The sequence below is a fragment of the Zonotrichia leucophrys genome, chromosome 18 (genome assembly GCF_028769735.1).
Source record: "Zonotrichia leucophrys gambelii isolate GWCS_2022_RI chromosome 18, RI_Zleu_2.0, whole genome shotgun sequence".
Taxonomy (NCBI): Eukaryota; Metazoa; Chordata; class Aves; order Passeriformes; family Passerellidae; genus Zonotrichia; species Zonotrichia leucophrys.
The window spans coordinates 5,598,735-5,614,367 of NC_088187.1; the positions used below are offsets into that span (position 1 = coordinate 5,598,735).

The 15,633-nt window shown below is 43.5% G+C and overlaps 1 protein-coding gene across 1 annotated transcript; it reads right to left on the reverse strand.

Moving 5' to 3' along the window:
- Nucleotides 1-15,268, reverse strand: LOC135455206 (myosin-1B-like). Its single transcript, XM_064728205.1, is given in 39 exon segments — nt 1-153; nt 363-458; nt 726-830; nt 922-1,092; nt 1,187-1,312; nt 1,725-1,928; nt 2,030-2,338; nt 2,527-2,651; nt 2,823-2,988; nt 3,075-3,258; nt 3,649-3,845; nt 4,160-4,278; nt 4,820-4,946; nt 5,295-5,684; nt 5,773-5,863; nt 5,951-6,096; nt 6,182-6,358; nt 6,460-6,702; nt 7,230-7,485; nt 8,208-8,344; nt 8,428-8,551; nt 8,765-8,882; nt 8,969-9,056; nt 9,358-9,434; nt 10,057-10,366; nt 10,784-10,954; nt 11,556-11,705; nt 11,800-11,918; nt 13,078-13,216; nt 13,303-13,406; nt 13,512-13,529; nt 13,532-13,609; nt 13,694-13,757; nt 13,856-13,948; nt 14,028-14,142; nt 14,241-14,268; nt 14,586-14,742; nt 14,834-14,977; nt 15,065-15,268. Coding segments are annotated over 39 exon segments (5,823 nt in total).
- Between the last annotated feature and the right edge of the window lie 365 nt (nt 15,269-15,633).

Sequence of the window (15,633 nt, forward strand, 5' to 3'; positions counted from 1 at the left end):
TTACTCTTCACTTTCTGCCTTCTTGCTGATCTCGCGGCTCTTGGCTCGGAGCTTGTTGACCTGTGACTCTGCAATGTCAGCCCGCTCCTCGGCCTCCTCCAGCTCGTGCTGGATCTTGCGGAACTTGGACAGGTTCACATTGGACAGCTCCTCCTGATGAGAGGAGGAAGCATCAAACAGGTGTTAAAATAATTCCACTGTAAAACTGATAGGTGAAAATATGACATAAAGAAAGCAAAGCGAAGCAGAGACCTACTACCACAATGTTGAGCTAGGTTCAAACAGAGCTACACAGGGGAAAACATCAACACGGAATCCCATTTCCACCTGGATAAGGACTGACTGAACACAGTGATACTTACAGCCTCCTCAGCTTGTCTCTTGTAAGCTTTCACCTTAGTTTGCAGTTTGTCCACCAGATCCTGCAGCCTGAGAACATTTTTCCTGTCTTCCTCAGACTAAAGAGAATGACAAGACAGAGAAGCATCTCTTTTAGCCTCCTCTACATGAAATAAAGAGTAATATTTCTATTTGATTTTGCTGCCCAGTAAGACAGACATGATAAGCTGTATATTGTTAAAATGACTGGAAAGGTAGTAATCTTTGGGTGCTATCATTATTCTCCTTTTTGTATGTGAGACTCAGGACAGAGGGAAATCTTTCAGGGATACGTTTTGGGATCCAGGAATAAGAGTGTACCAACACGAAGAAGATTCCTGCCTTACCTGGTAGGTGAGTTCCTTCACCCTGCGCTCGTACTTGCGCACGCCCTTCACGGCTTCAGCGCTGCGCTTCTGCTCAGCATCAACCTCCCCTTCCAGCTCCCGCACCTGCAAGGACAAGCCCAGCCCTGCAGCTGCCCTGCCAATGTCTCTCCAACGAGGGACACGCTCACTCAGGCACAGCCCCAGCCCTACACACCCTGGCCTCCAGCTTCTGGATCTGCTTCTTCCCTCCCTTCAGTGCCAGCTGCTCGGCCTCATCAAGACGGTGCTGCAGGTCCTTCACTGTCTGGTCCAGGTTCTTCTTCATCCTCTCCAGGTGGGCACTGGTGTCCTGCTCCTTCTTCAGCTCTTCTGCCATCATGGCCGCCTGATCAGAGCAAAAGGTCAGAGCCATTTTGGGACGGGAGATATTTTGGGGAGAGTGCATTCACCATCAGCAATGCCAGGAGTGTCCAACTCACGTCTGTGATGGCCTTCTTGGCCTTCTCCTCAGCATTGCGGGCTTCCTGGATGGTATCCTCCATTTCACTCTGGATCTGGGAAATGTCTGTTTCCAGCTTCTTCTTGGTGTTGATCAGGCTGGTGTTCTGTTGAGCAGCATCAGAGGTTTGTTTTTGTGAGTTCATTATTTGAAATCAAGAACATTACAGGATTTTCAATAAATGAAGACATAAATAAGTGGAAAAGCAATACCAGAAATTTTCTAGTAAAATTTCTTTTCATTGGGGAAAAGACATTTTGGTTTCTTTCTTTCTCCATGTTTCATGAATTTGAAAATGTCTTAGAAATATACTCTGTGCCACATCTCATTCACCAAGGCTAGCACAGGAAAGTAATAAAAGCAGAGTAAGGGAAATGTCACCAGTGCACACATTTTTTTTCAGCAAAGATTTTTTTAGTAACATAATGAATACTCCAGAAAAGAGATCTGTCTTCCTCCAAGTTGATCATCAGTGGTGACTGAAATAAAGCATAGAACTGTTCACTAAATGACCTCACCTGGCTGTGGAGGAGCTGCACACGCTCACTGGCGTCCATTAATTCCTGCTCAGCCATTTTCCTCGACCGCTCCGTCTGCTCCAGGGCTGCCCGGAGCTCCTCAACTTCAGCCTGCAGCAGGTTTGCTCTGCGCTCCACCATGGCCACCTGCTCCTTCAGGTCCTCCTGAGACCTGAGAGCATCGTCCAAGTGTATCTGGGTGTCCTATAGAGCCAATGAAAGAAATTATAAGAAGATTTAGAGCTTCTGTGGACTGAAAGTATTAACGGAGATATTTCTCTGTAGGCAATTTCTGTTGAACAGACCTTGAGCACTCCCTGAGTGTTCCTCAGGTTCTTCTGTGCCTCTGCAGCCTGGCGGTTGGCATGGCTCAGCTGAATTTCTATTTCGTTCAGGTCTCCCTCCATCTTCTTCTTCAGCCTCAGGGCTTCATTCCTGCTCCTGATCTCAGCATCCAGAGTGCTCTGCATGGACTCCACAACTCTCTGGTGGTTTCTCTTCATTTGTTCGATCTCCTCATCCTTCTCTGCTATCTTCCTGTCAATCTCAGCTTTCACCTGGTTGAGCTCAAGCTGCAGGCGCAGGATCTTCCCCTCCTCATGTTCCAGGGAGGCCTGGTCAAGAAAAAAAAAGAATACTTTTCATGTAACAAGTGTTGAACCTGAAGCTCTGAGTAAAAAGAGTGCTATGCTTAGATAATATCTTTATTTTTATAAGATCACTTCTCTACTTTTGTCTCGGAATGAGATAAGCAAGATAAGGATCCAAGACACATAAGACAGCAAGAAATCCTGCTGTGTACCTCAGCTTCCTCCAGAGCAGCCTGGATTTCAGATTTCTCCTGCTCAATCTGCTTCTTCACTTTCTCCAGCTCATGAATGGCCTTTCCTCCCTCCGCAATCTGCTCCGTGAGGTCGGAAATCTCCTCTGTGGGCACAAAGATCAATGGCATGGTCAGGCACAGAGCAGAATGCGAAGGGCCCTGTCCCACCAAGGTGACAGGCATCTCTGCAGACCTGCAGGCACAGAGCCATGAACAATGGTGGGAATGGCTGATAGTGAGAAAGGCCAGGGAGGAGCAGAGGGCCAGGGACTTACGCTGCAGGTTCTTGTTCTCCCGCTTCATTGTTTCCAGGTGGTCCAAGGACTCCTCATAGGCATTCTTCATCTTGAACAGCTCCGTGCTCAGAGAGCGCGACTCCTTCTGCGAGGCCTCCAGCTCAGCCTGCGTTTCCTCATACTTCTGCTTCCATTCTGCCAGGATCTGAAGAGAAACAGGGGGTGAGTAGGGCTGTGGCAATCACGGGGCCCTGCTCTGGCCAGGAGTGGTGGTGCTGGAGGCCAAAAGACCTTGTCAAAGTTCTTCTGCTTCTTATCCAGAGCAGCACAGGCAGCATTGGATCTCTCCACATCAATCATCAGGTCCTCCACTTCATTCTGCAGCCTCTGCTTTGTCTTTTCCAGGGAGGCACATTTGGCATTGACAGCCTCAACATGCTCCTCTGCATCCTGTAGGCGCTGGGCCAGCTTCTTCCTGGGAGCAGACAAGCACAATTGCACATTAGAGCTTGGAATGATGTCAGTTCTTTACTGTCATGAGTTTTTCACTTTGGAGGTTTTGTTCCAAATGCTTTCCACAATGTTTTTTATTGTCCATGCGTGCATGCAGCCAACAAGATTTATCACTTCTGTGTCTTTTCACTTATGGAGGATTAGGCCTGTCTTAGTACGTCTAGTCCTAAAGCCTATGTTTTCCCTTCCAATCTCTCTCTTTTTCTCTTCCTCCCTCTCTCCCCTTTTTTTACAAAGACAATATATCCTGGCTTCCCTCCCATTCTTATCTTAACCCACTCTCAGAGATCGAAATTTCTCGTGACCATTTTCAGTCTTCTCCCATCATTTCCCATTCTGCTTCCCCACGTACTTGGCCTCCTCGAGCTCCTCCGTGCGCTGAATCGCGTCCGTCTCGTATTTGGTTCTCCACTGGGCCACTTCACTGTTGGCCTTGGACAGGGCTCGCTGCAGCTCCCCCTTGGCCTCCTGCTCCTCCTCATATTGTTCCCGGAGCAAGTCACAGTCGTGGCGAGCAGACTGCAGGGCGTGGGCCAGGGCGTTCTTGGCCTGTGGGAAGAACATCAGTGTGGACCATGAATGGAAATATCCTGGAGATCTCCTGGCAGAAATACACAGATTCTGCCATGAGTAATGGCAAGCTACTGAATGGAAATCGGAGGTCTGGGAATCTGCAAAACAATTAACATATAAACTGCAAGGAAGAAGGAACAAAACTAGTATGGCAAGGCTTGCTCTGTATTACTTCAGTGGTTTTTTCCCTCCCTTTCATCTTGCTGATTCTGTAATTTCATTCATATCCAAAGCTCCTCCTAGACAGAAGGAGTCCAATGGACAACTCAGAATTTGGAGAGCCTTCTTACCTTTATTTCTTCCTCTAGATGCCTCTTCAGTTCCTCAATCTGTTGGGTGAAAGCCTGTTTTCCTCTTGAGAGTTGAGAAATCAGAGCATCTTTCTCATCTACCTGGCGTGAAAATTCACCTGGGAGTGTTCAGATGAGTAAAAAAAATTGTTATGACTTAGGTAAAAATTTTAATTTTGATAATAAATGCCCATATACAAATATTTTGAGTTAAACAAACTTTTACTTCTTTCCTGGATTCCTAATCACTGATACTCACATCTCTTAGAGGCTAGAAATGACACATCATGTAAACTACCACCAGCCTTACTCTTTGTTTGCATTAAGCCTTGAGTTTACAGAATGAGTATTCCAGTGCCATCCAGAGGGATTATGGCCCATGGGAATCTCAGGAGGTTTAACAAGGCCAAGCAATCCCAGCAAGGCCTCATGTGATGAGTAGGGGGAATGATTACTCTCTGCTAACCCGTTGGCAATTCTCTCTTAACGCAACTCAGGATTCACTCAGGGTTCTATTGGCCAGCTTCATCACAAACCACATTTTTGGCTCAGGTTCAACTTAGTGCATGTCCAATCCTCCAAGACTCCAGGTAAGTTTTACTCTTTTTTTTAAGAACCCAGATAATATACAGTATTCTCTTAAAAACAGGAATGTCTTACCAGATTCTGTTTGTAGCCGAGCTCTTTGAGCACTAATGTCATTAATTATGCGCTGCTGTTCCTCCTCCTTTGTCTTAATTTCACTGAGTTGATCTTCCAGGGAACGACACATCTTCTCCAGATTTGCCTGTTTGCATGAGGAACAGAAGGAAAGATATTTAATGGTTCAACCCATAATTTGTGAGAAAATGAAGTCTTATAAAGGAAGAAAGAATGATTCAGAAGCCCAAATTTGTCAGTTAACTGATATATATATTTTGATGAAGTTTGTGTCCCCAGTTCTAACACCTGTATATTCCATGCCCATTGCAGGGAAATGGTATGATCAAATGATTTAAATAATACTGAAATGTTTAAACACACATTGAAGTTGCAAAGTGCAATAGTTTATTCTAAATATGGCTAACTAAAATTTCTATGTTAAAATGTAAATATCTGATTTTGTTCAGATTAATGAGAAGAAATATTTATGTACCTTGGCTTTGGAGACAGACTCCATGTTGCTGGCCAAGTCATCAATCTCCATCTTCAGCTCACTCTTCTCCTTCTCCAGCTTCTGCTTCACGCGTTGCAGGTTGTCGATCTGCTCGCCCAGCTCAGCTGTGCTGTCCGCGTGCTTCTTGCGCAGGGCGGCAGCCGTGGCTTCGTGCTGCAGCGTGGCCTCTTCCAGGTCACGGCGCATCTTCTGGAACTCTGCCTCACGCTTCTTGTTCATCTCCACCTGAGCTGCTGTGGCCCCTCCTGCTTCTTCCAGGCGCTCACTGATCTCCTCCAGCTCCCTGGACAGGTCAGCGCGATGCTTCTCCGCTTTAGCGCGAGAGGTTCGCTCTGCCTCAATTTCCTCCTCCAGCTCCTCAATGCGGGCCTGCAGAACAGCAGGGACCCTTCACAGCCATGCCCTCCTCCTGCCTGAGCTGAGCCTGAGCAAGGCAGGGCAAGGCACCGAGACTTGCCTGCAGCTCCTTGATCTTCTTCTGAAGTTGCATGCCCAGGGCCTGTTCATCCTCGATCTTGCCCTGGATCTGGCTGATTTCAAAGTCTTTCCTTTGGGACAAGTGAACCGTGTTAGAGCACAAAGAAACAAGACAAGTGCTGCAGCCCAGCACTCACGGGCCCCAGAGCCACACTTACTTCTTCAGTTTCTCATCCAGCTGCTGCTTGTCATTCTCCAAATCCATGATGCTGTCCTGGGCCATCTTCAGGTCTCCTTCCAGTTTCCTCTTTGCTCTCTCCAGGTCCATGCGCAGTTTCTTCTCTTGCTCCAGGGACCCTTCCAGCTAAACACAACAAGACCATCAGGGCTCTGCCAGACAGCTTGGACTCCATACCTGTCCTGTTCCTGCTCTGTATCTGTGTGCTTACATCATCCACTTGCTGTTCCAGCTTGGTCTTGGCTTTGGTCAGAGTATTGACTTTGTCTTCCTCTGCCTGCAGGTCATCCAGGGTCTGCTGATGCGCCTCTTGGAGGGCTTTCTTCTCCTTTGTCAGCTTGGCAATGGTCTCGTCCAGGGCTGCCATCTCCTCAGTCAGGTTTTTCACCTTTGAGAAGAAGGAAGCAAGCACAGACAGAAAATGGTGCTTAGCATTTTCTAACAAGACAAGTCTTTTCCATAGTGCGAGTGACAGGTTCTACCTCATACCTTGTTTTCAGTGGCATGTTTTTCCTTCTCCACCTTGGCCAGTGTTAGCTCAAGGTCATCAATATCTTTCTTCAGCTCTGAACATTCATCTTCCAGTTTCCTCTTCTTGGCTGTCAGCTCAGCATTCATCTCTTCTTCTTCTTCTGCTCTTTCTGTCAGCTCCTTAATTTTGGCTTCCAGCTGGATTTTGGTTTTGATGAGCTGGTCGCACCTTTCCTCTGCATCGGCCAAACCATCAGCTTCCTACATGATTCATTTAAATAAATCAGGTTTTTAATCTGGGGCTGATGGCTCTGTTGCACTTTTAGGCTGTAGACATCTAAATGCCATCAGATTAATCCAACTACTTGCTTGTAATTACAGTTTTAAGGACATTCTTGTTGCTACATTCTTATTTTCAAGGAAGAAGGGAAGCAGTGAACTTTCATCACCATTTTCTTGAAGAGACAGGGACCATAAATGCCTGATAAATACCTGACACTCTCAGCTCTTCCTACTCCATCTGAATTCACTTGGGATTCTCCAAACAAAATGTGTTAATTGGACCTCCAGACAACCTTATCTGGTCAGTTCATAACATATCAAAATTGTAAAGTATATAAAGCTCTATAAAGATTAAGGTAGCAATTGTATGTGGTTTTTCTTCCCATTTCATAAATATGTGTATGTTTTAAAAATAGTTGCTCTTTAGGGATAATGTGTCTTTACTGTGATATTTGGGATGATTTCATATAGGACATCACAAGTCAAAAAACTTTAGCAATACTCACAGCCTGTACTTGGAGCTGCAGGTCATTTTTTTCCTGCACCAGGGCCACCATCTTCTCCTCCAGCTCCTTCCTCTTTGCCTCAGACTTTGCAAGCTCCTCCTTGGTTTTCTCAAACTCTTCCTTCATGTTGGCCATTTCTTTCTCAGACTCTGCACTCTTCAGCAAGGGCTTGATCTTGAAGAACAGCTTCATCCATGGCCAGTGTTTGACATTCATGAATGAGCGAACGTTGTACTGGATGCAGAAGATTGACTCCCTGAAAAGTAATAACAAAATATATTTTGGTAAATATTTGAAAGTCTATAAAACGTATATATTAGTATGTATATCAGGAAGTTTGACACAAAATACTTTTTAGTTATATATATATATATAATATGTGTATAGTATATATGTATCATATATAGTTCTTTATATCTCTATGTATAAAATATTTATCATGTATTATTCCATATACATTTTTAATAATATTTAGATCACATTTTATATACTATATATATAGATTTCCACTGAAAATCTTCTCGTTTTATGTAGAGTATCAACCAGTATGGATGGTTTTGGAGTCTAAGTGTTTGGCTCATTTTTATGGCCAATGACAAGGAACACTTCTGTAAGTTGACTCAGTCACTTCTATGAAATTTATCAAAGGGAAGAGGATGCTTCTCTTATGATAGAAATATGTCCTTCTCTCATTTTCTTTAGCAGTGACCTACAATATTTAGCTTAGACTCGATATTGCTTTGTTTGACATACGTATAATAGAGCCATTTAAAAACTTCAGCAACAAAGTATTAAAAAAATTGTTTCCCCAAGCTGGGATTTTATACTACTTCCTCTGTTTTCAGGATATACTTTCATATTGACAAACCGAATTAATGAGAAATAAATGAGATTATTTGTGAAGCAGCTTATTTTCAGTTTTGTTCATGCCATTAGTATCTAATAAGGATTGGCTCAGCAAGCCAAGTCAATATCTACCTCCTCTCCATCATTTTCTTGAACTCCACCCTCATCAGGTAACCCCTGCACATGGCCTGGGTGCGGGTGATGAGCTCTGCCAGCTTCTCATCCCTCATCTCCTCCAGGAGCCCCAGCAGCCCAGCTTTGAAGAACACCTTGAGAGAGGGAATATTGCAGCACATCACTGTCAGATGGAGAGAGCAAAGCCCAGGCAGGCAGTGAATGGGGGAGTTTGTACCTTGGTGTGTCCAAATTTGTACTGGGTGTGATCCACATCGATTGACCCAAGGAGCTTCTCAGAAGCCTTCTTGCTATCGATGAACTGTCCCTCAGGGATGGCACTGGCATTAAGCACCTTGTATCTGTGGAATCAGAGGACAATAAGGAATAAATAATAGCCCTTTGAAAATGTCTGGTTTTTTTTCTCAATAGCTACAGAAAGAACCTGGATGATTCCCTTGGGCAAATGACTTTTGTATACCTAAAGATAACTTCCACAGTACTTTAAACATTTAGGAAAATCAAATGATTCAGCATTTTTAGATATGGTGGAGGGTGATGAAATATAATCTGACCTCTGTTTGAAGTCAGCATAGAGGATTCTGCTGGGGAACCCTTTCCTGCAGATCCTGATCCCTTCCAGCACGCCGTTACAGCGCAGCTGGTGCAGCACTAGCTCGTGCTCCATGGCACCTAATAAATCACAGAATGAAATTGTATATCATTTTACTGAACAGAGAAGATCAGATATATCACACCTCTGAACTTTAACAACTTACCAGGTGTTTTTGTTTCATTAGGAATAAGGCACCGCACAAAATGGGGATGTGTGCTTCTCAAATTGCTCATCAGCTTGTTTAAATTTTCCTTAGGAGCAAGAACAAAGCCTTGGGTTTAGAAGTGTCACTTACACAATCTCAATACTAGGTGGAAATAAAAACACTGCAATAAAAACATGATCAATATTTTTTTTACAGAACTTTTGGGCAGTTCTGAAAGAATACTTCCCAAGATTCAATAAGAATCCCTCTTTACTAGAAGCAAGTTTTTTTATCCTTTCTGAACACGAAGATATATTAGATAAATCTAAAGCATTTCTGAATGGAATGTTTTGATTTTTTTTTAATGAAAAGAATGTGGTAAGTTTAGAATGATTATTATACAATACCCGGAAGAGAGCTGAGACAGTCTGGAAGGAAGAACCCTTCTTCTTGGCGCCCTTCTTGCCACCACCACCACTGCTCTCTAAAAAGTAATAAATTTTTTATAAAGAAGTGAACAACTTCTGAAAAAAGCACACAATCTGAAAAACCTTTATCTTTAAAACTCTATCAAAAATAATAATATGATCAAAAATTGCAAACTCAGACTGTGGTTAAAGTTACAAAAAGATACTTGAACTTTTCAAATGACTGTGGAAGGAAATCTAATGACTTCAAGTGAAATTTAGAAAATGAATTTGGGAAACAAAACATAACATTTTACATAGAAAGATGTTTGAGGTAATAAACGAATAACTAGTAATTACACCAAATGCAGTGTTTATGTAGCCTTACATCTAAGGGTATGCATAAATTTAACAGCATGTTCATAAATTTGATTGTATTCACTGAATTATTTGAGAATGGTCCATATTGCAGAAATCTGATTTCTCAGCTGGACTGGGTTAATGTGCTAGTACAGCTGTCTCATTCTAAAACCTACAGATCTATTAAGGTCTCTAGGGGGTAGTAATATCCTTTATTAGACTAGATTATGAGGTTTGGGTTTTCAATTTTAGAAATGTAAATATCATTGCGAAATATTATTACAACATTTTAATTTCGTTTTCTCTAAATTCTAGTAGAACTGATTTCAAAGAAATCACCTGCTTCTGCCCCACCAGCAGATGCAAAGAGCAAGGCCAGGGTCTTCAGGGATGACTTCTGATACAGCCCCACAACAGTTTCATTCAGAGGGTCCTTGTTCTTCTCCAGCCACCCTGTGATGTTGTAATCCACTGTGCCAGCATAGTGCACCAGGGAGAAATGGGCCTCAGCCTTGCCTTTGCCTGGCTTGGGCTTCTGGAAATTGTTGGACTTGCCCAGGTGCTGGTCATAGAGCTTGTTCTTGAAAGAGGTGTCAGTTGCCTTGGGGAACATGCACTCCTCTTCCAGGATGGAGAAAATGCCCATGGGCTAGGAGGAATAGCAACATGTGAAGAAAGTGTGGAAGGAAGAAACAGAGGCAATGTATGTAAGAAGGAGGAATGGAAGATGCAAATTACACAAAAAAATCCTCCTCAGTATGTGTAATCTTATGTTTCTCCAGAAAGTGCAGTTTGTTAGTGGCTATCCCATCAGTTATACTAAAACAAGCTCCCCTATAAGATTCAGGGTTGGGATGTAATAAAGATCTAGCATGTAGAAAATAATTTTGTACTTGTTTGGTGAAAGTGGAAAGCAAAATGAATAAAAGTAGTAGCATTCAGATACAAGGAAGAGTTTAAATTTCCTATATTCTCTTTCTTTAAAACGAGACAGAAAATTTCTCAAGAAACGTTAAAATAGAGATTTTATAACAGAAAAGCTATGAAGTATGTGGGGGTCAATAACCTTCTCAATGAGCTCAATGCAGGCAGCCAGGTCCATGCCAAAGTCAATGAACTCCCATTCAATGCCCTCCTTCTTGTACTCCTCCTGCTCCAGCACGAACATGTGGTGGTTGAAAAACTGTTGCAGTTTCTCATTGGTGAAGTTGATGCACAGCTGCTCCAGGCTATTGAACTGCAGAAGGCAAAGATTTCCTTTCTTATGAATTTCAGTTCCAATTTCAGTTCACTTCTGTCTTCCAATAGGCTTTATTCTTATCCCACTAATGTCTCCATGACTGGAATCTTGAATGTCAAGTGCTAGGACTGGACAGGCTATTGGCATATTGCATTCTTTAATAAATCTAACCTCTTAGGCCCTGGCACTGTCTCAACATATTTCTGAGCTCTGAATAGATCTGCAGAGCGTAGTCCAAGTCCAGTTTTTAATTTCAATTTCTGTGCATTACCTCTCTATTCCCAAGTATTCAGAGGGAATCTGCCTTCAGTATTAACAAATTCTTCCTTTAAAAAGGCATATTTTAACTCCCTCAAAGCCTCTCTCTGTTATTATTTATCAATTGTTCAGCAGTTTTCAATGCAATTCTCACTTCTGTATGCAATAGCAAACATCTACAAATAAATACAGCCCTGTACATGCAATGAGAACCAGAAGGGTACTGCTCTCCAATAAATAGAAATAATCCATAACTGAAATGAAGCACATCCCAACCCCCAAATTATTCCAATTTCCTAATGCCTCTTCCAGGAAAGCTTGATGGAGATTGTCCTCTTACATCAAAGATCTCAAAGCCAGCAATGTCCAGGACACCAATGAAGTACTGCCTGGGCTGCTTCGTGTCCAGCTGTTGGTTGATACGAACAACCATCCACAGGAACATCTTCTCAAACACAGATTTAGCCAGGGCACCCACTGAGTTGTATACCTAAGAAAAGATTAAATGAAAGCCACCATATGCAGCAGAAGAGCAAAATTTTTAATTCAAGTAATTTTTTTTTCTATTTTCACTTGTCTCTTACCTGCTGCACAGTTTGGCCCTTGGTCACGTATTCATTCCCCACCTTGACTCGGGGGTAGCAGAGGGCCTTGAGCAGGTCTGCTGAGTTCAGACCCATCAGGTAGGCAGCCTTGTCAGCAACTAAGAAAACAAGCATAGAGCAGGATCAGATATTAGCTCTCTAGTGAAAGGGTCTTACAGTAATTCAGATTTCTACAGGAGCCTCATATACGTTACCATGTCTTTTAAAATATTTTAGTTTTTCTTGACTTGCTAATTTTTTCTGATTTGATCTATATGATTAATAAAGGTAAATATTATTTCAATACTTCTACAGGGAACATGCAAGAGACTAGACAGATAAAAGGACCAAGGGCCATGAAAATGGCAGATCAAACAGTCGCAATTTCTGAATAAACAGAATAGGAAAGTGGTTGATATTCAAGTACACTGCACTGAAAATTGTAGCCAGTGAAACTCTCCTGTCATTGGAGAGACAGAGGTGGATTAGTGAGGCATAATGCCAAAAGTATGAATAGGATATCCTGTGCAACTTCCATAGTGGAATTATATTGTCCCTAAGGATAAATATCAAACACATTAAGTCTTCCCCAGCTCCTATTTTATCTGCACCTAGGTTAACAAACACAAGCACCAGAGCACAGCATATACTCTGTCATCACTTTCCAATTTACTGCCTGTCTTGTCCCACAGTGAAGCTGATAGCAAACACCAGTACTATTTACAGAGTTCTTCAACGTGAGAAGGCCAAAACTCATTATGTAAGATTTATACACAGATGCTAATTTTGAGCTGCTTTTATGTGTTATTTCCAACAAGACATTTAAGGCACATTCATAACTAGAAAGATGAAACAAGAAGAAAATTTCAGTTTTGTAGATATATATGTATGTATATGGACACTGTGGTTGTATATAGGCTACTCTGCTGTAATTATATATTTATTCATTAGTACTTGAGAGCTGTTCCAGGTTCTACGCCAAGTCTGGGAAGCTTCCATTCAAGACAGCGGCAAAGTTTGCTTTACTGTTGCCTGACTCCTACTCTGACAGAAGACAGAAGCATGCTTTAGGAGTCACTAGACATAATTTTTACTTTGTTCAAAATATTCTACAGGTTCCACTGAGTCGTATTCCTCCAGCGAAGTCCTCTAGCTATTCTACAGTACTGGCACTGGGGAAATGCACAGGCTGAGTCAATCATTCTGACCCTCACATGCTGCCTTCAACTCAGTGAGTGTTCACTATCTCCCATGCTCTGGGATGGGTTGTACTGGTACCTTCGGTGCCATCAGGCTCTGCCTGCTCCTCTCGTTGCTTCTGCTTGAACTTCAGGTTCCCATAGTGCATGACAGCCCCTGTCAGCTTGTAGATGGCTGTTTTCTCATCAGCACTGAAGCCCAGGATGTCAATGGCACTCTGACAAAAGAGTTGTTAAGGTGAGTACCCCAGCTGTTAAAGGTCAGAGAAATGAAACTTCACATGAGAAAACTTCTGCTACTCACATCAGTGGCCATCAGCTCTTCCTGGTCATTAATGCTGGGAACTGTGATCTCACCTTGACTCACGTACAGGTAGTCATAGGGGTTGGTGGTGATCAGTAACATCTCTGAAAAGAAGAACAAAACCAAGCCAGGTCAAATGCAATTGGCACAGAAAAGAATTCAAAGTTGTTCCATGACATTTGCATGGAGGAGTTAGTGATCTTTCCTACCAATTAGCTCTGGCTTTTGTTGGACATGATCTGATAAAAGATGTGGTAGCTCCTTTCCGCCTTGAGCTGGAAAGTGACTCTGGACTTCTCCAGCAGATCTGGCAAGGAAGGTAGGACACAGTCAAGCACAAGAAGTGGGGAAGGCTGGAGGGAAGGGGGATCAGGCCAGAAGGGTGTCTTACATGTTTCAATATCAGCAGAAGCCAGTTTGCCTGTGGCACCAAAATGGATTCTGATGAATTTACCCTGAAAGCAGCAGGAAAGTCAAATGAGATTTATTTTACCAATCTGGACAGCAAGAATATTCCAATTGGTGTTGACAGTTGTGCCGAGTAACAACTCACAAAGCGTGAGGAGTTGTCGTTCCTCACGGTCTTGGCATTTCCAAAGGCCTCCAGCAGTGGGTTGGCACTGATGATTTGATCCTCAAGTGTCCCCTAGAATAGAAGTCTTCTTGTCATGATCTAGTTCATCAAGAAATTGGATAGTTGCAGGCTTCTATCCCTGAGACCTCACCTGCATTTTGCCTGAGGTCTGCTCCTCCTTTTTCTTGTCTCCACTGGCTGCAATTGTTGCAAAGTACTGGATGACACGCTTGGTGTTCACAGTCTTCCCGGCCCCGGATTCTCCGCTGCCAAAGCCAAGAGAGAAGCAGAGGGTGCGTGGTCAGGCAGGAGGGCCCCTGGCACTGGGCAGCCCCGCAGGGACCCGCACAGGAGGGGTACCTACGTGATCAGGATGGACTGGTTCTCACGATCTGTGAACAAGGCAGAAACACGGTACTTAAAACTCAGTGAACAACAGAAAAAGAATGAAATATAGTCAGGTAAGTCTGATGTTTAGCCTGATGTCAGCTACAATCAAACAAGCAAACCTTTCCAAAGCACATCACTGAGTACAGAGATATCTTTCATTTAAAAGAGTAGAAACAATGCTATAAAGATAGTAAACTCCAACAAATGTGTGTGTCAGATCCAAGAAAGCTTTGAAAAATTCTCTTTACTTTGCTGAGACAGGGGATCCCTTCAAACAATTTAGTGGCCCAGGGCCCCTGCGGCACACAGAGCCACTCACCAGTCAGCATGAACTGATAGGCGTTGTCAGAGATGGAGAAGATGTGTGGAGGGGCCTCCTGGCGCTTCTTGCCTCGGTAGGCCAACACCACCTCGGGGTTGTACACCGGCAGCCACTTGTAGGGGTTGACAGTGACGCAGAAGAGACCCGAGTAGGTCTGCAAGGAAGGGACACAGCACGTTGCCTTGCCCTGAGCCTGGCCCAGCAGCTCCTGAGGCTGCCCAGAGGAAGCTGCTGCTGCCACTTACGTAGATCATCCAGGCTGCGTAACGCTCTTTGAGGTTGTACAGCACAGCGGGTTCGTGCAGGTGGGTCATCATGGCCATGTCCTCGATTTTGTCATACTTGGGGGGGTTCATGGAGAAGATTTGATCTTCTTTCACAGTCAGGGTCTGTCAGAGGGCAGGAAGGTACATGCATGTCAGCAGAGAGCCAGAGTGAGAACAAACTGCTGTTCACAAATTTTGTATTTTACGCACCTCTCCCCCTTCAGTCTTGACTGTGATTTTTCCTGGTTCCCTGCTCTGGATTGTGCTCTTCACATAGGACTCCTTTGCGTGTACCACAAAGACAGATGACTTGGCATCAAAAGGTTTGTTCTGGGCCTCAATTCTCTCCTTCTCTGACTTTCGGAGGTAAGGAGCTGCCTCCCCAAAGATGGCCATCTCCGCGTCCGTAGACATGGCTGCTGCTTACAACACGTAATGCAGCAAGTGTCTGTGAGGATAGAGAATGTATTAAAATAGTGTCTGATGGAACAAACACTCCTATAGCACACTTGTTTGCTCTTCTTTAGATGTCAACTAAATTGCCTTCTCTTTTTCTGCTAATTTAGAATTCTCTTCTACAATTTTTTTTTCTATTACTATTATTTTTCTCTTGTCAGATTGTTATTCTTACTGGACAATTGCATTTACAGAAGAATGCTTTCTGTGTTTTTGTATTTGGGGTCCCAGCAGAGGAGAGACATGGAGCTCTTGGAGTGAATCCAGAGGAGGCCATGGAGATGCTCCAAGGGATAAAGCCCCTCTGCTCTGGAAATAGGCTG